Raw genomic sequence first — 23732 nt, 5'->3', positions numbered from 1 at the left:
TTTATTTTATTTTATTTTATTTTATTTTATTTTATTTTATTTTATTTCATTTCATTTCATTTCATTTCATTTCATTTCATCTCATTTCATCTCATTTCATCTCATTTTTTGTCGTAAGCAAAAGAAATGGAAAATCCCTTTACGGTTTCTTGATTTTTTTTCATGCAGCTTCAAAATTAAATATTACCCTATTGTAATTTTCTTTAGTTGGATCTATTTCATTACAAAGTTGTGTACTTTAACAGATAATTCTAGTAGCACATAGAGGATCTGAATGCTTTGCTTATCTTAAAAACTGAATATGTAAATTTTGTTAAAGACGTACAGTGAAGTTAATCTCTGGTGACACCTTGTGGGAAAAGAAAACCTCAGCCTTACTGCCTACATAGGCTCTTTATGGTGTGATTGAAGGATGCGCGGCGGATTTTCCCAAGAACTGGCAAAGCGACACCTATTGTTTTTTAACAAGGATGAGGAACACTAGATTAGTCACTCTTTGAAAAGACAGTAACAAAGAAATTCATCATTTAATCACGATTTTAAGCACACAACTTGAAGAGACACTTGAGTCCAGTTCTTCTGAAAAACAGAAGAGCAAATCTGTGGTGTCTGTCCTGATTTTTCTGAAGCCCTTTGCCAGCACTGATATTTGTTCAAAGCAAATGTGAAAATCTGTTGACTCAGAACAGTAGTTATTTCTGTTCCCTTTGCACCATTTTAAGTCATCAAGCATTGATTAAAGCTGTCAGGTAGATTTTTGACTGTCTTGGAGGATTTATTACTAAAATACTCTGGAGCATAAGGATAATTTTTGGAAAGATTGTATGAAGCAGTTTTTGGTGGATCTGCTCTTGATCTTTTTTTTTTTTTAATGGATGATTAAAAATTAAAATGTTCGTGCCTCTTTGGATTTGGGAACAACATAAAAGTTTTGAACAAACAGAATATTGTTCTCTGGTGCATATGAAGGAGTTAGTGAATCATCAAATTTTACAGTCCAGCTTTTTGTGGAGATCTTATGCCTTTCACAGAGGGTCTGTAGAGGCCAATTGACTCTAACATCTGGTTAGGACTGTGTTCAGTGTCTATATCCTTCAGCAATATTCTGGCTTTTAATCATAACATCAAAGCAATTATTGTGTGAAGCTTGAGGAGCTGATAACTAGTCTTGGATTTGCAGCTCTTATTGTTTCCTGCATGTCTTGTGGAGGAAACTCCCAGTGGGCCTTGCAGCCTCACTCTTTCCCCGAGCACTGGACTTTGCTTGGGAAGTAAATTCCCAGTAGTCTGCTATGTTCAAAAGTAGCTTTAGCATCTTCTGGCAGCAGCAAATGTTCTTCTTCCATTTCTGCAGTCCACAGAATCATAGAATCACAGAATGGTTTGGCTTAGGAGGGGCCTTTAAGATTGGAACAGCATAGGTTAGTAAACCCACTAATCCATCTGCAAGGCCATGTCTGCTGAAATAGATGTTCTCAGATCTCTTTCAGATCCTGCCAATCTGCTTTTGATATTCACACTCTTTTTACTTAAGCTTCTGTACTTCCCAAAAGGGAATCAACCATCAATATTGTTGTCTGTGTTCATTTGATAGGTTTGCTATTTAACACAATCCTTCAAATCTGTGACCCCAGTTAAGCAACGGGCCAATTCAGACGACAAACTGAGAAAGCATTTAAAAGCTGTGGTAAAGACCAGAAAGCCCCAGTCTCTTTTGTGAGAGGGCAACATAGGAGCACTCTCTCCATACTGGCCTGGGAGCAAAGATAACTGGTAGGTTCATGGGTGCTCATCTTAGAGGTCGGGCCCTATGGATCACTTATGGGTCCATGCTACACCATTTTGTACTGCCATGAGAAACTCTCAAGTTAAATAAATAACTTAGTGGCTATTTCTCCATGCTCTTTTCAGTTGGAGGGGAAAGATATTATGGACTTCTAACAGAAGGAGCTCATGAGAATTTTACTGTCCTGAGGCTGATGGGTTTGGAAAACAAGCCTGGTACCCCGGTGCCAACATTTCCCCAAAGCTGGTGTAGTTCTTAGGAATGTCTTATAGCACAAAGTCAGTGCTGAATACCTATGTAGATGTGGCCTCTGCGTACTCCCATGGAGAAAACCTGTGAGAAACCTCTAGCTGGCATCTTCCTGAGCTTCCTTTACTCTTGGTAAGGAAACTCAGGATGCAGCATCTCCTACCTCTCACAAAAAATAAAAATAGGAGCATGATGACAAAAAACATTCAACCCGACTAACCTGAAGGTGCCTCCTTAATGGAACTACTTATGTAATTAAATATCTGGAGAACAAGAGCTTAAATCTGAAGCACACTGGTGCTCATATTTTGCTGGAGGGGAAAAGCAAATAGAGATGCTGGTAACATACTAGTATTTTCTAATCCACTGCAGGATTTTATGTTGCGGCTTTGTTTATGTAAATTCACCAATACAATTTTGACAGAATACATTTAAAATATAATGACTTTATTTCTGTCTTTTGGAGCTCATTTTACCCTAACTTTTTTAGTTGCTAAAACATTGCTTCTCAGGTGTCTGCTAGGTTTCTCTTGTTACCTGTGGGCTTGAACACTGAATAAATAATACAATGCAATATAAAACACGAAGTATAACCTATTAGCAGTACCAACTTATTAAAAGTACCAGCTTACTCAAAAGAAGCTTTCTGAAGCATTGGTCTTTTTGAAAAAAAATAGCAAGCCAAATGTATTTAAGAAATGGGGCTTTATGATCACACAGAACTTGTGTCAAAAGTTGTTAATTTACACAGCGGTGTTCAATTTAATATCACCTACTGCATCACTGTGCTTGAGGGAGGCTCAGAAATTGTACAGTACTTGAAAGTAACTGTGCTATTTTAAAAGCCTCTGAAGAGTCATATGTAAATATGTCTCTGTCATATGTAAATGCCTCTGCCAGTGAATTTGTGATTTTGTAGGTTGGCAAATGCATCATAAACAATTGCTCTCCTTCATGAATGGAGCCATACCATGTATTCTGGATGGAAGAATAACAAATGTACTTACAAATAAAATTGCAGATTCTCTAGTTATCTGTTCTTTTGCAGGGCTAAAAGGCAAAACACCATCTTCTTTGCTGTAGTTTCACTCTTCACCTGCCCATATGGCTTAGTAGTGATTTGCACAGAGATCTTTGTGTCCGTGCCACACATGGACAAACACTCTCAGAACAATGCAGACATTTTTTCACTCTAGTTAATAATAGCATCAGTTAGCTCAGGAACAGCTTGGTACTAATGTGACTACAACTTATGGACCTTTAGCTGTTACCTGCAAAGCACTCTAGTGTTCTTGGTGAGTGTAAGAGTTAACACAGCAATGTATGCACTGCCTTTCTATAGACATGTCCTGTTAAAGTCTCTTAGGAAATCTCTTTGCTGAGCCTACAGGCCGAATAGGGAAGGCTACCAAGGACTGTTTCAAGAGGACATCACCTTTTGTGGTGTATATGTGGGTAAATTGTTGCAGCCTTTTAATAATTGAAGGGGAGATCATAAGAAAAAGATAAAGAAATCTTTTTCAAAGGCATGTAGTAATAGAACAAGGGATAATGGTTTAAAAACAAAAGGGAGTAAATTAAGATTAGACATAAGGAAGAAATTCCTTATGAGGTGCAGGCACAGGCTGCCCAGAGAAACTGTGGATGTCCCATCACTGGCATTGCTCAAGGTCAGGTTGAACGAGTTCTTGGCAGTCTGATCTGGTGGAAGATGTCCCTGCCCATGGCAGGAGTTTGGAACTAGATGGTCCATAAGGTCTCTTCCAATTAAACCATTTTTTTGTTTTGTTTTGTTTCCCCAGCTGTGAATGTAAAATAGGCATCTCTCTGAAGGAATTTAAAATATTTGCACTTTCAGGAAGTACGTGTGCTCCAGACTTTCTTGGTATGAGATGAACTTGAGAACTCCAGGTGCCTTCTTTAGCTGCAATGAGCTCTCTTGGTGAGCTTCCTTCTTCACTGTGGAAAGAATCCTATCTCTGGGGAAGAGACAGCTCTGCAAGTGAAATATGACTGTGTTTTCTGATTCTTATACTCAGCATATTATTCAGGTCTCAAACATGACTACTGTTGTCTTTCTTCATTGCTCAAAAGTGAAGAGGCAGAAGGATGAGAGGGACTAGCACACCTCAGTGCACCAACTTTTGGTCAGGTGTTTCTCTCCAAAATAAGGATGAAGGAATTACTGACTTTACAAATTATCCTTACGGTATTTTTGAAAGTTACAGTGAAATGAAATGCCTTCTTCTACAGAAGCATTGTTTTCCCTAAGAAGTAAACCATCTTCTCAGGAGCCCTTTCTAACCCATAGAGGCTTCCAGATGTTTTTAGCTGTATTCTAGACAGTTTGCACTTTTCGCAGCTTTGCCACTGGAGGTCACTAACGTACTAATAAAGGGTACAGCACTGGGTGCTGGAGGGGAAAAGGTAATTTCTTAAATCCTTCAAGAATTAACTCTTCTTGAACTGAAGAGTACCTTTAAATGGAATTGAACTGGGAAATACATTATGTTGATGTTTCTCAAATTTACAGTAAAATATAGTGAGTAAACAGCTGGTAAACTAATGATTTGTAAGTTTTTATTACAAATAAAAAATTACTAAGCCAAGTATGCTTTGATCAAACTACTGTAATAACACTGCACTTCTCTTCACCAAAGAAAGCCAAAAGAGGAAAAGGCAATCACCTCTAAAAGTGCTTACTGAAGTCACAATTATGTGAGAAGAAACTGCCAAAAAAATAAAAAAACACATGTAAGGCATTGGGGAAAAGTTTGCATGGGAAATTTCTCACTGTGACATTTCTGATAGGAGAAACATTTCGGGAAGAAGTAATAAACTCTATTTATTTCGTGTGACTCACCTCACTACCCCCATTTTATCTTAATCCATATTTATCACTAGCTTAAACTTCTTGGCATATCTTTGCTGGAGTTGTTGAGTTGTAGAGAAAAGGAACTTGTTAAAAGTTTTCCTTTATTTTCCCCCAAAGGAAAATTTATGAATAAAAAAATTCAAGTCCTGTTTCAGCAATGCCAGCTCAACATCTCTTACCCTAATCAGGCCCAAACCAGTTACCTTACTTCGAAAGCAAACTGCTGCAGGGCAGCAACATTCTGCCTCAAACTCCAAGTCCATCAACATTCATACCAGTATTCTCAGAAGTATAAGAAAGTCAATTAAACAGATGAAACAGAAGGTTTCATTTATATATTATCAGGAAAACAATGTTTCAGAGCAGCTTTTTTTTTTTCCACTTGAAGAAGTGTAAAATGTATGTCTGTAACAAATACTGCTTTCACAATATTTTGTGCAGCTCTACCTTGCTCTTTACTTTTAACTTATTATTTATAGGATGTCATTTGATTCAATTCTGGTAGCTTCTGGAGGCCTTCTTCAGCTGAAATCTCCTGGTAGCTCTCTTCTGAGTGACAGGTTCCTGCTCATTAGGGATTGATGGTTGGAGTTTTTTGTTGTTTTGGTTATTTTTGTGTGTGGTGGTGGATTGTTTGGTGTTTGGTTTTTTGTTTTGTTTTGTTTTGGGTTTTTTTTTTTTTTTTTTTTTTTTTAGTTGTTTGATTTGTTTTTTGGGGGCTGAGGAGGAGGTATTGTTTGGGTGCTGAGTGAAGGCAGAAACTTTCATCCAGTCAGTGTGAGACTGTGCTCACCAACAATCATGAGCTGCTGGGCCTGACCTCTGCCACCAAAAGAGAAAGTCCATATCCTTGGCATAGTAGTGTCAGTCTAGACCTGGATTGGGCAGGGGGATGTTGTATCCACAATCTGAGTTGGTGTCCCTTGGTGAGGCTCTGTGTAGTGATTTAGATGTTGCATTATTGCATAAAAGACTTGTAGGAGGTGTAGAGACTGTATATCAGTAAGGAGGGCAAATGAGGTATCAGCAGGGTCTCTCTAGAAGCAAAAGCCTGACTTGTGAGGTTAAGGTGATGTCTAGGGGCTGGACTGGGTGGAGTGTTGAAAGGATTCTCCCCTGAGCTTGTTAAAGTTCATAACTTCTGGCAGCAGGAGAAATGTTCCACCATTGCTGCTCAGACCTGGATGTAGAGAGTTGGTATTGAGGCCCAATAGCCATGGGAGGGGAACAGAGGATGTAAAGGGAGGCTTCCAAGCTAACTGGCCCCATATGAAGCATCAACACTAAAGAGAAACAGCAGGTGTTAGAAGCTGGAGGTCCTCTCCCGTAGGGGATAGAGACACCTGTCTGTGTACCAGATATGCTGTCATGGGAGGTTTGCTGCTTGACAAGTGACCAGACTGTGGGTATTGTAGAAGTATGGCCGAAACTCATGCTGTCCAATGACCATTACCTCCTTGTTTGCTCATTGGTGTGAATATCAATTATGCTACTCAGGGAGACCTGGAGCAAAATAAGAGTAACTACAGGATTCTGGCAAAGGACATAGGAACCCACAGGATATCTCCTTCATCCTCAATTGGAAGAGGTCAAGTAGGAGAAGATCAATCCTGGGTATTAACCGCTGATAATGTGGCTGTTGCTAAAGGTAGTGCTTCAGCTTCCATCATTGTGGGTCAGTCTTGGAGGAAAAAGGAAGTACAGAAGCCATTTAACAAAGTGGAATAACAGTATCTCTGCCAACAGGTTTGCAAATCAGGTAAGGAGAGATTTGAGCTTGGTATCTTGGAGAACAGTGATAACAGCTTACAGTAAGTAATGTGGCCCTATACTTGGTTGTCCAGTGATAGTAGATACAGACAGAGCTGGAGTTCTTGAGTTCACTTCCAGCATAAAAGATTCTAAGACCATATTTGAGCATGTTAACTAACTTCCAAGATGGATATGATGTTCTGAAGTTTTGGGCAATACTGATGTATTCATCAGGTTTGAAAATCTGTCTTCCTGTGAAGAGATGAACATAGGTCACCAAAAGCAACCTAATTACTACAGGGACAAGTGGTTCAGTCAGTTATTGGATGCATATATGTTCTGCCTTAGAACTATCATGCCAAATGTTTTAAAACTTTGATTCCATGAATGTGTGAGGACTCAACTTTATAGATCCAGAATCATCCCATATTGAATTCAACAACTGCCTGCCACTATGGAATGAAGTGGTCCTGAGATGGCATACTCTAGGATTGTAAAAGTTTTGGAGAGGTATATTCCAGATAGAACAGTGACAGAAACGTTTATTCAAAAAATAACAAAGATACAAATAAAAATATTGTTGTAGGTTTACCTTAACCAATGATTTACTCTGCAATTTCCTTTTCTGCCTTTATTTGTCTTTAGTTGTATCCAATTACTCTGCTTCCTCTGATTCCTCCTCATCTTCTAAACCAGCAGTTCCTGTAGAGGCAAAGTTTGAAAAAAAACAAACAGAAAACTGAAATGAATTTTATAATAAAATTCTGGAAAGCAATTCTAGTAGCTTAAAACATAATTCCAGAATCACTGTCTACCCCAGTCTTCCTTCCTACTGGCCTTTGCTGCCAATTTTTGAACTTAACTGACATAAATTGTTTCTTAGCTGTCAGACAGACTCTGTACACACACACTGACTGCCAGCCAGTCCATATGTAACTCAGAATAGCTCAAGAACATCTCCTAGTTAGAGGATTTTCACAGAAAGCTGCCCTTGAAAAAATACTACTACTACTACTAATAAAAAAAACAATGAGGATATCAGATCTACTTTACTGTAGTAGGCCAGAAGATCTGTTAGAATCAAGTTCAATAAAAAATCATTTGAGTCCAGCAGACTTTGAGACAAATCAAGCTCAATGAACTCTTGCCAGATCCAAAGCAGAGCTACACAGGAACCCTGCTTTGATTTCTGCTGGATCAGCTGAGGGATCCTGTAAGATGTCAGTCCTATACACCTGATCATCTTGTTGGCTAGTCTGTGCTGAAGCAAGAGATTACATTCAAAGGTGATGAGTGAAAAATTAGATCAAATAAATTAACAGAATTCCAAGACCTGTCCTTAATGTTTATGTTGTACCTCTATGCAATTTTCAAGGTTCTTTTACAGTCTTTCTGATCACTATAGATAGTGCTTTGCTCTGATTTATTATAAAATGTGTTGACAACAGATGGAGAAATTTATCTAATGTTTTCCTACATCAGAAGTTTGTAAATGTTAACATTTAACAAATGAAAAAAACACAGTGGAATGGAGGCTTATAAGTTATGTATGGGTAAACACAGATGCTTCCTTTCATGTTGCCTTTTTGTAATTTTTTATAAAAACAGGATTCCAAACTGCCTGGAGGAAAACCTGAGCATCCAAATTTCAAAGCTTTTGGCCTTTTAAGAACAATCAATGAGATACTAGCCTTTGTGTCTCCAAATCATAATGTGTAACAATACCTAAGACTTATTTCTTATTTAACTTGGGAGGACAAGAACATACAGTTCCATTCATGATAGAAAAATCATGTTCTCAAAAATACCTGAATTCCCCAGTCTACTCTCATGTTTTTTACAAAAGGAAGCTTGCAAATGTGATCACTTTTAAACTCAGCTCTTCAAGTACTGTCAGCTCTGTATTGCACAGGTAGTGCTGCACTGCAGTATCACTGATTTGTACTCTTTTATCACTGTACATTTATATCACTGTTAAATATATGAATTTGACTACTCAAAACCAGTTTACAGCTTTAGAGGAGCTCTATCCTGTGACAAAAGGTAGAGCTCCCGTGTTTTCTTTAGCCTGAGAATGGGCCTCCCAGCAGCAGCCAATTGACATGCATCATTTCCAAACCTGATTGAGCAAGGAAGAAGAAGCACATCTCCATCATTCCTCACCTTGGTACTCTTCTCCTTCTTCATTTTCTTCTTCCCTTATTTCCTCATCTTCTACTTCTGCATCCTTTGCTGGGCTGAAAACTTCACTGGATACTTCATGAAGAGAAGGCATATCATCCCTGTGTTCAGCAGATTCATCAATGACTGAAATATGAGAAATTAGAAATTTTGAGGAAAATTTATTTTTACAAATTTGCACTCAATCATTGTTATCATGCCACAATTAATAACTGACCGAACTCTTCAGACTTTACTCACATGAGAAAACCGATACATATTTTTGCAACAATTTATAATCAAGTTTGTATAAGAAGCGATGGCATAGACTAAAATGATTCACAGACTTCCCAAGATAGTTGTACCTTATGCTATGTGAGATAGAACAGATGCATATATATACTGTCACATTCACAGATAGGCCTAGAAATCCCCAATATTAAGTGTAGGGTAAAAAATGTGAGAGAAAAAAATCCCTCTCACAGTAATTAAATTTGAAAAACATGGTTTCACAGGATAGTCAAAACACAGGGTTTCTAGATGTCCAACAGAACAAACCTGGATTTGTTTGCATTTTGTCTTTTTCGTCTGCTGATGTTTCTTCCACTGCTTCATCTGCTGCTGCTGTCTCTCCTGCTGCTGCTGGGGGGCCTTCACTGGGAGAAGGTGCTTTTTCCACGTTGGGCATCCAGTGTATTAATTTAGTGATTTCTGTTGCTTTCCACTTTGGTGCAGCAAGTAAAGAGGGCTCCTCCTCTTCTTCTTCCTCCCCTTTATCCTAAAAGACAATCCTCAACATCCAAGGTCTCTTCTTACAAGTATTAAAGGAGTAGTTAAGATGATTTTGTACATTAAAAGCTCTTTACGTGGGCTCAAATGGCAACATGACAGTCTTTTAAAGCACTGACAAAAGGAGGAAATTCAACAGCAAATCTTGCAAGAAAACTATGCTTTGAACCTTGTTGAAGCTGGCTGACCAATACTGATGATCTATGCTTGCCAGTTTTCTTTCTTAAAGATAAAATTTTGTCTCTCCCTCAAACAGAATAGCTGAGAGGGACCTATTCAAGCATGGTTTCTCTCAAAGGAATATTGTTCTGTCTTTTAAGATAATAGCCAAGTACCACTGATAAAAAATTACAGATCCATTGTAGAGAGCCAGAAAAATAAAAAAGAAAATTTTGGAAAAGGTAAAATGTATATAGCAGATGAAAGTTGAAAGTTAGTGAAATTATATCATGAAACAAATATTGCAGCAGAGAATTTTTAAAGAGCATGTAATGGGAATTAATACGCTGGACATCAGAGGTATAAAGCTCAGGTATAATGTGTAATATTTTCTTGGAATCAGAATATTAAGATACATTTCTTATTGTGATATCTATTTTGTATCATATTAATCAGAAAGACTTAGAAAAGTTCATGAGTGAAGGAGAATTAAGAACGAGCCCTCATCCCAGCTGCTTCTACAATTAGTTGCTATGAAAATTAAGCTTCTTACAGGACCAGGAAAACGATGGACATGTTTCCAAAACAAGAACCTTTTGCAAATCACCTTTTGCAGATGTAGCATCAAGCAATTCAGAAATACAATAATAAATATTTTCTTTGTTTTCTGGTGTTCAGAACAAAGTGGAACACCAGTTAAATTTACAGACAAATATCTATGTTCATGTAGTTTAAAACCACATAAACCTAAAATATTTTGGGCAAGTCCTGATTCTTCTGAAGTTTAAGAAGAAAGCAGACAGATTCCTGTCTGCAAGCAGGGCAAAAATCACATCATATAGTTGTCTAAGCTTACACAGTGGAGAAGATAAATTTAAAAAGCAGAATGAAACCTTATTTAGTATTGAAGAAACCACAAGTTTGTACCCTTTTTTGACTGTATAGATCTAGGATACCCTATATGTACTGATGTTAAAGTATTTTATATGATAATCAACAGTAGTTACTGAATTATTTGATACGAAGTACACCATTACATATTTTTTTTTTACCTCCTCTGACTGTATGTATTCACCATGCTGTTCACATCCAATGTCAAAGATATATTTGCCACGACCGACAGGCTGCACAAAGAGATGCAAAGAAATCAGTAGAACTATAAAATTAAGAAATTCTACACGTGTGAATATAAAATGTGCTTTACTACAAAATTCATACATTAGTCAATAACAATACTGTACTACAGAGACATGGACATGCAGGTGTAAGTCCAACAGAGGGTCACAAAGATGAACAAGGGACGGAAGCACTTCCCCTGTGAGAAGTGGCTGAAAGAGCTGGGACTGTTCAGCTTGAGGAAGAGGAAGCTCAGGGGGAATCCCATCAGTGTCTATAACTATCTGAAGGGAGGATGCAAAGAGGATGGAGTGATGCTCTTCTCAGCGGTGCATAGTGCCAGAACAAGAGTCAATGTGCACAAAATTGAACACAAGAGGTTCCATTGGAACACCAGGAAGCACTTCTGTGCTGTGAAGGTAATAGAGCATTGACAGAGGTTGCCAGATAGGCTGTAAAATCTCCCTTGTTGGAGATCTTCAAAACGTGCCTGGACACAGTTCTGGGCAACCTACTCTGGGTGTCCCAGTTTGATCAGGGGGTTGGAGATTATCTCTACGGGTCTCTTCCAACCTTAACCATTCTGTGATTCTGTAATACTGTTTGAAAGCAAATTTACAGACACTTGGCTTTCTGCCTTGCAGATCAACTCAGTTTCATCTGCTACATTGATGGTACAAGAAATACTACACAAGAACAGGATCTAGCTTGTCATTTTAAGTGCAAATAAATCCTATTAAGAAAGTTTTATGCTAACTGTTCAAATTAATTGAGCATTTTCTAGCACACTTACAATTCCATCCAAAAACTTGCCCCTGTATCTGTGATTTAGGTGGATAAGCTCTGCTTCTCCTTCCTGTATTCCATTTACCCAACCACCAACATACATAGATCCAGTCTCTTTATAGATGTATGTACCTTGTCCATGCCTAGGGAGAAGAAAAATTGTTTTATTTTATGGAATATGAAGAACATAGGATGTTGTTATACTTAAGGTATTAAAACTGTATTTTTTAAGTGGCTGAAATGGCTGAAGTTGGGCTAACTTGCAAATGCCATCCAGTAGCACTTGATTAGCTGCAGTCAGCCACACTTTGAAATAGCCATCATACTGTGATGCTGCAGAGGATGACTTCAACCATCATCATAAGAATGAAACAAACCTATTGTCGTTAAACCATTCTCCAGCATAGGTGTCTCCATTTGCGTACGTATATTCTCCATAGCCATGTCTCCGATCATCTACCCAGCTTCCTTTAATGAGAACATACCAATAACTTAGTGAGATGTGGTATATTTAATTGTGTGATATAATGGTCTGTTTGTAAAATCATCATTCATTAATTTAGCTGAGTGGAGAATACACGTCATTAGAGAAGGAAAAGAAAACTACAACACCATTATGACTGACTTCAAAAACAAACAAATCCTGCTCTCTCCTACTGAACACAAAAAATCTCAAGTGAATGGGAAACATCTGTCAATTAAACTCTAAGCATATCTGATTTGCCTATCAGGGTTTAAGTATGTCACTGTTACTATCAACACAGATTATACCAAAGAAGTACTGAAGTACTCTGGCAAAGAAAAGGATGATTTATTATACATCTGACAAATGGATGAGAACTCTGACAGCCATCATTAGATGCAACAGGGTGGATAGCAGTTCCATATGCAAGACTATCCAGTAACTTTCCACTTTCTGATCTGAGTATAATTGTATGAACGAATTCTATGTTAGAGGCAAAGAAAGTGCTAATGTTCTCACTTGACATGGTTTTCTTCCTCTATTCAGATACTATCTTCTTTGCTCTTTGTTACCAAGGAAAGGCTTCCCCATACACAGAATTTCCAAGTTCTGTTATCTGTGTTTGCAAGTTTCCTGCTTATTCACCTCCACTGCCTTTTTTTTTTCTTTTTTTCCCTCATTTGTTATTTCTTAAACAACAGTTATAAAATCAATACAAAGAAGACAATATGAAAACAGAGGACCATAGTATTTATCATGTCAACTATACTAGTTCTGGCTTGAGACATATCCTGTTATATACTTTTTCCTTTTTTATACTTTTTTTCCTTTCCTTCCATCTGTAGGTTTCAGCTGACATGCTATCACAAACAGGAGTTCCTCATTTCTCTCTCTAGAACAATTTTGAGATCACTTTGAAAAAGACAGTATGGGTAACTATACTCAAAGGTAGACATAATATTTCTCCCTAGTTCCCTGCCACTTCATTCCGGGCCCCTCTCATTCTTTTCTTGATCAAACCCTTCTTTATTCTAAGCCCTTGCTCTTTATTTTTTTTTTCCTCTGTCTGTCCCTCTCCTCACATACTTTTTCAGCTACCTGCGTGTGACACCTCCACTTAAAATCAAAATGAGTTCTTGTTTAGTTTGGCTAATTCGCTAAAACTGTCCTTTCAGCCAGCATGCTTATAAATGCAAAAGAATGCTAGATTTTGTGCCTTAATTACTACTCTATTCAAACTTAAAAAAAATAATAAAAATACATTACAGATGAATATTATCCAATAAGCAATAACTGGGCTGCTCTTTTTGCTCTGTGCTTCTAGCTCTTACAGTGTGAAGGCTCCTTCTTGCCTTCTTTAAAGGACAAAGACTGTTCCTTGAAGCCTAACTGATATTTGGAGAGTTTTAGGTATTCTTCTGGAAGAAGGGAAATAGAATGAGAGACAGACACTTTAGTAGGGTCTGTTGTGACAGGATGAGGGTAAATTGTTTCAAACTACAAAATAGATTTAAACTGCATATAAGGAAGACATTTTTTACAATGAGGCACCGGAACAGTCTGCCTAGAGAGGTGCTGGATGCCTCATCCCTGGACACATTCAGTGTTAAGCTGGACAGGGCTCTGAGCAACCTGATGTAGCTGTCGGTGTCCCTTTTTATTGCAGGGGACTAAATGACCTTTAGGGAACCCTTCCATCTCAAATAATTATATGATTCTATACTGAACAAAGCAATTCTAATCATCATGAAGATGATTAGATATAAGCAATTATACTCTCTTCTATCAAGATTGTACCAGATTAGACACGATGCTTGGCATTTCTCAGCACCTGTAATACCTCACTTGAAATAAGGACACGTCTAGAACAAATTGCTAATAAATACCACACTTCTCACAATATTCCAAGTAAATCCCCTAACTAACTAAATAAATAAAGCTGCTCTCAGAGCTCCTAGTAAAAAAGGAATAACAGGAAAATGTTTTGTAGCAAATTTATCTTTTTAAAATAATCTTCACTTTGCTATCTTCCTGCATTCTAGGAGTTGGAGAAACATGTCTTTTTAATTACAGAAATCTTTGCAACTGTGTTCAGTATTTACCTTCATATTTTGATCCATCTGGATAATAAAAAGTACCATGGCCATGCTTTTTATTTTGAAGATATTCTCCAATGTAGTAAGCACCAGTTTTAAATCTGTAGGTCCCCTGAAAGATATTTGGTATAGATAAAAGACTTGTCAGTTCTCGCTATTTCAGTACAGTGCTGAGACTCACAGAACTTCAGAAACACAAGCACAAAGCCACTGCCTGGTCACTGTCTCACCTGCCCGTTTCTGAGACTGTGCTCATATTCACCCTCGTATGTATCACCATTGGGCAGCTCTGCTTTCCCACGTCCATGCCGTTCACCTTCAGAATTGCGCTCACCATCGTACTCCTAATCGAATGCAATTAGAAAAATCGTTTAAGAGCGATAGACCTGCTTGAATCCAACCTAATTAGAGGAAGCCACGTTTGCTCAGAGGTGCTCCAGCTTTGCTCCAAGCAGAGCACGCAGGAGGGCTCTGCAGAAGCTCTCCCCTCAGATCCCAGCACACTGAGCCCTTCCTCCCTTCCTTGACTCAGTGGTGGGAAGAGTGGATGACTTGTGAAGAAAATAGGTTCCAGCCAAAATAGCTCAGCGCCCCCCTCTGCATCTACCATACCCACTGATGTAGCACTCTGTGATCTCCCCATGGGGCCTACAGTATCAAAGCCCCCATAAGCAGTAACGTCTCTCTTCCCTTCCCCACCCTGCCCCGAGGCCCCGCTCCCCGCCGAACCCCCAGGTAAGCCTCGGCCTCCTCCTCGGCCTCCTCGTCGCTTAGGTCCGACATGCTGCTGCCACCGCGTCGCAGCCGTCGCGATGGCAACCGGGCACGCGCCTTGTGTTACCGTTATGGCCGGCGGGGGCGCGCCTGCTGTCCCGGGTGCTGAGGGCACGGCCCCGCCCCGCAGCAATACTAGCTGTATGGAAGAGACTTCTTCAGCATTTTACACGTCCCATTTTCATAACATCAGAAAATCAGACAATAGGAAGATCAGAGAATAACAGAATCACAGAATGGTTTGGGTCGGAGGGGACCTCAAAGCCCACCCACCCCAACCCCTGCCGTGGGCAGGGCTTTCCCCCACCAGCTCAGCTGCCCAGGGCCCCATCCAACCTGGCCTTGAGCGCCTCCAGGGATGGGGCACCACAGCTTCTCTGGGCAGCTGTGCCAGCGCCTCACCGCCCTCTGGGGAAAGATTTCCCCCAGCATCTAATCTGAATCGTCCCATCTAAGTTTAAAGACACTCTCCCTTGTCCCATCACTGTCTACCAGTGTAAAAAGTCACTCCCTCTTCTGCTTAAATGTTCCCTCCAAGTACTGGAACACTGCAATGAAGTCTCCCTGGAGCTCTCTCTTCTCCAGGCTGCTCAAGCCCAGTTCGCAAAGCCTGTCTCCACAGGAGGGGTGCTCCAACCCTCTGGTCAGATTTGTGCTCTCCTCTGGACTCTCTCCAACAGCTCCACATTCTTCTTGTGCTGGGGTCCCAGGCCTGGACACAGTATCCATATGGGGCCTAATGAGGGCAGAGCAGAGGAAGACAATCCCCTCTTTCTCCCTGCTGGCCACTCCTCTTGTGATGCAGCCCAGTGTACCGCTGGATGTCCAGGCTGCAAGAACATGCTTCTGGCTCATGTTACGTTTTTCATCCACCAGCACCCCTAAGTCTCTTTCAGCAGGGTTGATCTCAAGGAATTATTGTCGCGGTGTGTACACACATCTTGCATTGCCCAGACCCAGCTGCAACATCTTGCACTTGGCCTTGCTGGACTTCATTAGGTTCACATGGGCCCACCTTTTGAGTGTATCAAGGTCCCTTTGGATGCCACCCCTTCCTTCTATTGTATCAAATGCACCATTCAGCGTGGTGTTGTCCACAAACTTGCTGAAAGTACACTAAATCCCTCTGTCTACATCACTGATAAAGAATTCTGGTCCCAGGACACTACTGGTACACCTTGGTGACATTACTCATTACCAACTCCACTTGGACATTTCACTGTGTTTCATATGTGAGCTGCAGTATGCTAGATCAATAATTCTCATAAATTTATTTTATTTACCTCAGTGCAAAGCAATCCTTTGTTATTCTTTAGGTAAACACTCTAGAAACCTTCCCTGGCTAAGGAAGTTACTAGTCATTAAAGGAGTTACGGTCACTAAGGGAGTTACCGGTCACTTTGCCTTGCAGATGTTGTGGGCAGGTTGCCTTGCTAAAAGCAAGGAGTACTTTGCTTCTCTGTGGCAGCACTTATGCCTGTTTTATAGTGCTTACAGGCAAAGACTAGGGGGCTGCCAGTCCTGCTTGAGCAGGGAGTGGACCAAAGGATCTCCAGAGCTCCCTTCTCACCACAGTTACCATGTGATGGTGTGGGGCAGCATACTGCCTTGCTGTCACATTGTGTCATAACTTAATGGCTGAGTTTTCACAAGAGGAGTCATGCGAGGTTATGTGGGGTGAAAAACAGCAAACTAAGTGCTGGGAAGTGGTGGTGAGGTGACTGGAGCAGGCAGCAAAAAGAGGGGTAACTGGTTGGAAAGTGTGGCGGAGGTCACTTTGTCATCTAGGTCAAAGTTCCACCCAATCCAGGAGGAAAACAGGATCTCTGTACAAAGATAAGCCACGTGTACTGGTGATTTTGTTGTTCTCGTAAGTAGAAATCAAAAGAGCCAGTTCCGAGTTGTGTCACTTTTTAGCATGCGTCTCTTTGTTTGTCATTTTTGGAAAGATGACAAAGGAAGAGACCTATTGTTAAATACATCCTGTTCTTAGCTAATAGGAACCCCTCGGGCTCCTCAGTTAGCACTCAGTCATTACTTTGAGAGCGCTCTCTGTCTGCAATATTTAAGAATGCTGAAATCACATTTTGTTAGCTGGCAGAGCATTACACAGCCATACATTTATTAACTCAAAACTATGTGGTTATTTCTCTTTCATGCAGAGTGCCAGCATTTGACAAGGGAAGTCTGATTTGCATAATGGCTGCCCTGTTAATAAGTAGCTGCAGAGTATGCAAACTACTGCTACAACTGCTTGCTTCCTGCAGAATTTGATCTGAGTACACTTCTTCAAAGCATCAGCATTTCCTCTTTTATCACTCTTGATGATGCTTACCTCTCTTCTTTCAACTAAGGTAGGCTAGATGCCTTTATCTACAATAGGGTGATGTCTCTAACTATAAAAACACTTACTAAGACTATGAGTGGCACATTAATTGTAAGCAGACACCATGGCTCAGAGCAGTAAGGGAGAGTATTTTGGGCATGTATACAGAGGTGATCCCAGTTCAGCTCAATGACAAAAATAACCGGATGTTTTAGCTTCAAAGTTCACGTGGCCAAGGGGACAGCTGGAACAGACACAGAAACAAATCACAAGCTATCACATATATCCCCTTCATTATTGCTAACCTCTTGCTGGGTAGCTTGTTTCAAAGTCCTGAAGGAGGAAAGGGTCTGAGGGAGGAACAGCTCACTTTGCTTGGAGAACTGCCAAGAACTTCCTTTATAATATTTAAATTTACTTTGAACTTCAAAATGGCAGGTATCGTGAGTATCTGTAAGTCAGAATCTCTGAGTTTGACCTCAGTTAAATGTGTGGTGCATGCTTTTAAATTTTCTATAGCTAGAAGCTGTCCTGTGAGGATAAGATTATGTCTTTTGAGAGGTATGTAAAGAACAGAAATTAAACTATGGGGAAATATTTCATTATTTCATTAGAAAAAAAATTTATTAGTATCTTTTTCTTTATGCAAGCTAAAGACACAGGCTGATATGCTGCATGGTCAGGACCACATACTAGCAAAATTTAACTGGAGCTGTCAGAAAGATCAGTTATCTTCCTCCTGAAATTGAAATATAAAGCAGGTTGTCTTCAGAGTAAAATTATGGGATTAAAGAATTAAAATAATATTTAACAGGAAGTTCTTGTTTTGGAATATACCTTTCAGGTCTTTTTATTATTCTGCTGTAAGTGCTATCAGACACTTAAAGGATTCAAAATAGTCTTAGCAGAATGTTTTCTTAGGTTCTGGAAGCAAAGGATGAATGAAATGGAATTTACTGTGGGGTTTATTTCCCCTCCAATTCAGAATGAAGCCAGATTTTGAAATGTCAAAATCTTTCGCAGAATGGCAACTCCTCTCTGCACATCTGTTTTAAGCCCTTTACAGGTAAAATAAAAGCTGCTTAGTCTGTTTGCATGCCAAGTAAAGACAACCTCTTTTTGAGCTCATAAGGAAGCGAGAAAAACAAATGAATGACTTTCCTAGCCACCCTGCTAGGCCACCACAACTTCCACCTTCAACTGCGATTAATATCAGGATGCTCTGAAAGCCAGATGATTAGGAAAGAAACAGTAGTAGGAAAGCTGTTCTGGAAATACTGGCTGAGCTTCTTTTAGTCTTGGCTAAAATTAACCCTTCAGTTTTCTCCTGCAAAGTGGTCAAGGAAGAATGCTGTATTGTATTTATACTTTGCCTTCCATTCCTCTGACCTTACTTCTAATTTTGAAGCACAGAGCACAATGGGAAAATTTCAAAGCCTTTTTTTCAGGTTTTTATTTCTACTAAAGTGCAATTGGAACATATATATGTCACTGCTATTCCATGTAGGAATCACTGCAAATGTCTTTCCCCAAGGCTTTTATGACAGTCAGCATTACCGTTGCTACAAAGAAAGCAGTTAGCATTCATAAAGTAAAAAATATCTTAGGGCCAGTGTTAACAAAGCAGTGTCAATATTATTGTTTTGTTTTGTTTTGTTTTCCTGCAAGTGGATTTTGTTTATTTAAGGACATAAACAAACAAACCAAACCAACCAAGCAAACAAATAATACTTCCAAACCTTAGCTTCTCTCTTTATGTGCAGTTTATAACGACATAAAGATAAAGCAGCACAATCCTTTTCTTTTTTTCTTTTTTTTCCCATAACATCTGAAGTTCTAATCTGGCAACTCAGCATGAATTCAACAGAGAAGAATGAAATGACTGAGGTAGATGGGTCTACTTTGCTGTCTTCTCATTCCCATCAGCTCACATAACTTCATACCTCACGTCCTTACTCCTGACTAGCAAGGCAGTTGCTTTAGTGTAGGCTCCCTATTCTGGCGTGCTTTCTATTTGTAACTGTTCTGGTATTTCGTTTCTATTTAAAAATGCCACAGCACTCCCTCCTCATATGATTGCTTTTTGGCAACCTGTAGCATGGAGAAATGAAACCCCTCGGTAGCCTATCTACCTGGTTTAATCTGCCTGCTCCTCTGAAATTGTTTCTGTAGCCATGTCTTGCACTTCTACCCAACCTCCTGATCAACTAAAGAAGAGTACAAATAAAGTTAAAGTAATAAAAGAAACTATGTTTTCTCCTTGTGGAAGTAGAATAAATTCTTCAAGATAAGATCCTTGTAATAAATATTCTTCTTTTGTCTTGTTAGGTTGGCTATATCTTGCCTTATAGATTCCATTTTTAATAATACTACTTGATATATATTTTTAAATTCTGTATTGTCTGCATTCTTGATCATTCTTCTGTGAGTAAGTGGCTAAAGTATAATATAGCTTGTCTGGATCCCTCACCAGGGATTCTCCATCCTAATTAGAGGGTCAGTGATCCCTACAAGCAGTAGCTTTGCCTGGGACTTCACCCAGTAGGTTCTACCGCAATAGACACCCTTGTTGCTATGCTTTTTTTTTTCACAGGTATTTCCTCAGAGAACACGAGGTGATGTCAGAGTTTCACTCCTCATCCCTCTGGAAAGCCCTCACAAGTGTCAGAGTAGTGTCCTACCAGCAAGAATGACTTGATCTAATTTTGAACCAATAGGCAACTCCCAGGGTTCAAACAAATGCCACATTCTTAAATGTCTCCTGTAATCACAGCAACACCTGTCTTTACATAGGGGACTCAAGAAACAGTTTTACTGCCTCTTCCATGTTCCACGTGTTGTAGATTTTCTTTGTAAGTAGCCCTTAGCACTTGGGCACTGACCTGATCCAATTAAGAAAAAGGCTTTGCTGACACTGGTGTCATCTGCTGATCCCTTTTTCTGGTGTTTCTCACTACCTTTGATCCAAGATTGATGTGGTAAAAATTACCAGTCTGGAAACTGTGTAATCATACTATTGTGGCCCTGTGCCAGAGCTAAAAATTCTCACCAGCAGGCAGGGCATGCTGTGATAACACAGCTTTCCAGATCAGAGCTGGCTCACCTCCAACCATCCCTGAGGATGGCTGCAGCAGAGCTCTACCTCTCGGCTCCCATGTGTACAGATACATTCTCCACAGCCTCTTTTTTTTTTTTTTTTTTTTGGCTCTTTTGCGTGTATGTATGTATATATATTTACTTGCCAAAGCCTGATGGCATGTTATATTTGGACAGCTCCCAATATTGATGTGAATTGCTTATACAATAACCCAGCTGCTCTGCTGGGAAAACAAAGCACGCAGAACTAACAAAGGAAACTAAAAAGCCACGCATTTATCAGTCCTGGGAAGTGTAACAGCCAGCAGGTGTCAGTGATGCTAGAGGAATGGAATAGGAAGGTGCCTGCATTTTAATGGAGAAAGTAGGAGAAAAAATATATATATATTTTTTCTTTTGTGGCTGCTTGGTTTGTGCTTTTAGCATGTGGTTTGTAGAAGAAGATAGAAAGATCCTAAAGCAAGGCTAAATTCTTTAAGGAACTAAAAAGGGCAAGCTAAAATATATTTGAAATATATGAGCATCCTTCATGATGATGGTGGTTGCTGTGCTAATTCGGAGCGGCTCACCATGGATACAAAATGTACCATGATGGGGCTCACCTTTCTTGCACATCTTCATTTTGCATGTATGCTGATTGGAATAACCACTGCCCGGGTGCTTTCCCATGGTGGCACAGCCACCCAACTCATGCAATTCACTTCCTGGGGAGTACTCCCTTTCTATTTTTCTCTCTGCTAAATGGCTGTTACCGCAGAACTGACAAACATCGGCATGCGCAGATGTAATGTCCCACTGTAATTACCCCATCTACACCCAACGTTGGTGTGTGCTTTTCCACCGCAGGCAATGGCATTTCCATGACAAGCCTGCACAGAACAAAGAGGATTGAAGCGTTTCCTTGTTCAGTTCATGTACCATCATAGTGGGGATTGTGAAGGCGGAGGGCAACCAGGAAAAGGTGAGCCCGAGCGGCAGCCCCCATCTGCTGGTGACAAGATGGGAAGCAGTAAGCTGTGCAGCACAGTGGTCACGCTGAGACCCTGACTGTTTTAAGGGAAAAGGGTTCGTTGTGACTGCATAGCAAAGCTCAGGATCTAAGCGTTCAAAACGCGGGCTAAAGTCACAGCAGGGATCTGAGCGTTTTCTATTGGCATTGCTGGCACAGACAGTGCGAAGGGAGAAAGGAGGAATGAAAGAAACCGCAGCATTTTGGTGCGTGCCATGAGGTTGCCGGCGTCAGGATCAAGAAACCAGAAAGCAAACAAAAGCTCAGAACGGCAGAATAGTTTGGGTTGGACGGACCTCACAGCCCATGCTGCCAAAACCCCTGCCGCGGGCAGGGCTGCCCCCCACCAGCTCAGGCTGCCTAGGGCCCCATCCAACCCGGCCTTGAGCACCTCCAGGAATGGGCCAAATGCTTAAATGGTTATTATCATTATTATTATTACACCGTTTTCCCGTTAGGAGCGTGCTGGGGGCGGCAGCTTTCCTCCGCCGGCCGTTAGAGGCGGGCCGGGGCCTCCGCGCCGCCGCGGCAGCCCGGTCCACGGCGCAACTCCTAACGGCGCGGCGGGGAGGGGCTCGGGCGGACCGGTCCCGCCGCGCAGCTCCCGCGGCCGGGGTGGCGATACGCGGCCGCGCCCGGCTCTGCTCGGCGCGGCTCAGGCCAGGCAGGAAGCAGGAAGCCGCCGGCACCGGCTGGGAGAGCGGCGGCAGCGGGTAGGCGCGGAGGGCGAGGGGTGGCCGTGCACCTGCCGCGGGCCCGGGGAGGGCTGGGAGGGAGCAGCTACGGCGCGGTGTGCCCGGGAGCCCGGTGGGAGTGCAGCGGCCAGCCCTGAGGCACTTTGACCTCGGCTCGCGCTCGGCGTTCGGGTGCTGGGCCGGCCTGTGCTCCCTCGGCTCCGGGGTGGTTTGTAATGCGGTGTTACGGGCCCCAGGTAAGGACTTGCAGGAACCTTTGGCCTGTGTTTTTTAATCTGTTTCCCGCTTGCTGCATTAATGTTAACCGGCATGGAACTGTGTCAGGGGAGGGGCAGCTGGGGATTAGGGAAAGGGTCTGCACCACAGGGCGGTGGGCATGGAACGGGCTGCACGGGGCTGTGGGCACGGCCACCAGTGATGGAGTTCAAGGAGCGTCTGGAGGATGCTTTCAGACATAGGTTTTGATTTGGGGTGTTCCTGTATGGAGCCAGGAACTGGACTTGATCTTTGTGAGTTTCTTCCAGCTCCATATTCTATGGTTCTAAACAGATATGGACATTTAGGTTGCCATACAAGCTCTAAAGCCAATGGATCTGACTATTTCTGGGCGAGGCTTTGCTGCTGAGTATTACAATATGCCTCCGCTATGTGTATGTCTGAAGGCTTCTTGAGCCCACACCCTGAGGACTTGGATTTGGTGTATGAGAAGCAGCGGGCAGTGTGTGCCTGTCCTCAGACACAGCAGTGCGCAGAGAGGCAGGCACCAGGCGAAACTCCACACTGTTCCTCCAGCACAGTCGAACCATGGTTTGCATGAAACCATGAAAGGCCAGTTACGAATGACCATGTTTTCCTGAAACAGGGAGAGAGCTGTGTTTCAGATGGTGCAGTGGAAGCCTGGAGAAATAGCATAAAATTTCGAAGGTTAAATACAGATGCTAAGTACTACTGCTTCTAAGTGTTGCTTCATGCATTGCAGTACAGCCAAGAGGAACTACAAGTATTTGCTCACCCTTAGGTAAAAATGTTGCTGAAAAAGGAAGTACAAAAGACCAGTTCAAGTGGTTGAAGTTTGTCTTTGTGCTTCATTTGTGAAATGAAAGTGTAACAAATGTGTTGGTAAATTACCAGTTATTTGTTGTTGTCTGTTAGTGCCTTTTCTGAATAATAGCTTGTTTTAAGAAACCAATCTCATCTACAGGAGGATATGATCTTTATAACCTGTTCACAACTTTTATTGTCACAAGTTTCTTGGCTTTTGTGTGAGAAGTTTTATTTGCTAGTAGAGGCATGACCTGGAAGCCAGAGAAACTTCTGGATATACAGAGATAAGGTATTGACAAGGCAGTAAGAACTTGAGGCATGAAACATGTTGCAGACTTTGCACAGCCGTGGTCTGGGCCCCCTCCTGCACTAGATAAAATGAAATCAGCCCCTGCCAAATAGACTCCAAGTGTAATTCCAATGTCCAGTCCTCCTTGTGGGGCTACAGGGCTCTGCATTTACAATAGGGATTTAGGAGCTTGTGGTTTTAGCTTTGGTTGTTGGTTTGTTATTTACTGTCTTCCCAATAAGCACTTTGGAGGTGTGTGTGATCCATG

General features: G+C 41.1%; 2 protein-coding genes across 7 annotated transcripts in view; one reads left to right on the top strand and one right to left on the bottom strand.

Moving 5' to 3' along the window:
* Window positions 1-7177: 7177 nt before the first annotated feature.
* Window positions 7178-15030, bottom strand: RSPH1 (radial spoke head component 1). The gene is made up of 9 exons (XM_042868042.1): window positions 14961-15030; window positions 14462-14575; window positions 14238-14343; window positions 12050-12140; window positions 11680-11815; window positions 10823-10894; window positions 9381-9600; window positions 8826-8969; window positions 7178-7364 (listed from the first exon to the last, which is right to left on the bottom strand). The coding sequence occupies exons 1-9, from the start codon at window positions 15012-15014 to the stop codon at window positions 7318-7320; spliced, it is 984 nt and encodes a 327-aa protein (XP_042723976.1). The 5' UTR covers window positions 15015-15030; the 3' UTR covers window positions 7178-7317.
* A 2630-nt stretch (window positions 15031-17660) lies between these two features.
* The window catches only part of SLC37A1 (solute carrier family 37 member 1), a 44516-nt gene continuing 38444 nt past the window's right edge, over window positions 17661-23732 (top strand). For 2 of the 6 annotated variants that reach the window (XM_042868000.1, XM_042867995.1), the window contains exon 1: window positions 22071-22149. The gene's annotated coding sequence lies outside the window, so the exon portion shown is untranslated. Of the gene's footprint in view, window positions 17770-18325; window positions 18398-21273; window positions 21389-22070; window positions 22150-22288; window positions 22368-23732 lie in introns of those variants that run through there. The other 4 variants (XM_042867997.1, XM_042867998.1, XM_042867999.1 and 1 more) reach the window with 4 other exon arrangements.

The sequence above is a fragment of the Lagopus leucura genome, unplaced genomic scaffold (assembly GCF_019238085.1).
Source record: "Lagopus leucura isolate 7727_CA_CO unplaced genomic scaffold, USGS_WTPT01 Super-Scaffold_100001, whole genome shotgun sequence".
Classification (NCBI taxonomy): domain Eukaryota; kingdom Metazoa; phylum Chordata; class Aves; order Galliformes; family Phasianidae; genus Lagopus; species Lagopus leucura.
Note: the sequence above shows the minus strand (reverse complement) of the source record. Positions and strands in the feature narration are given on the sequence as shown.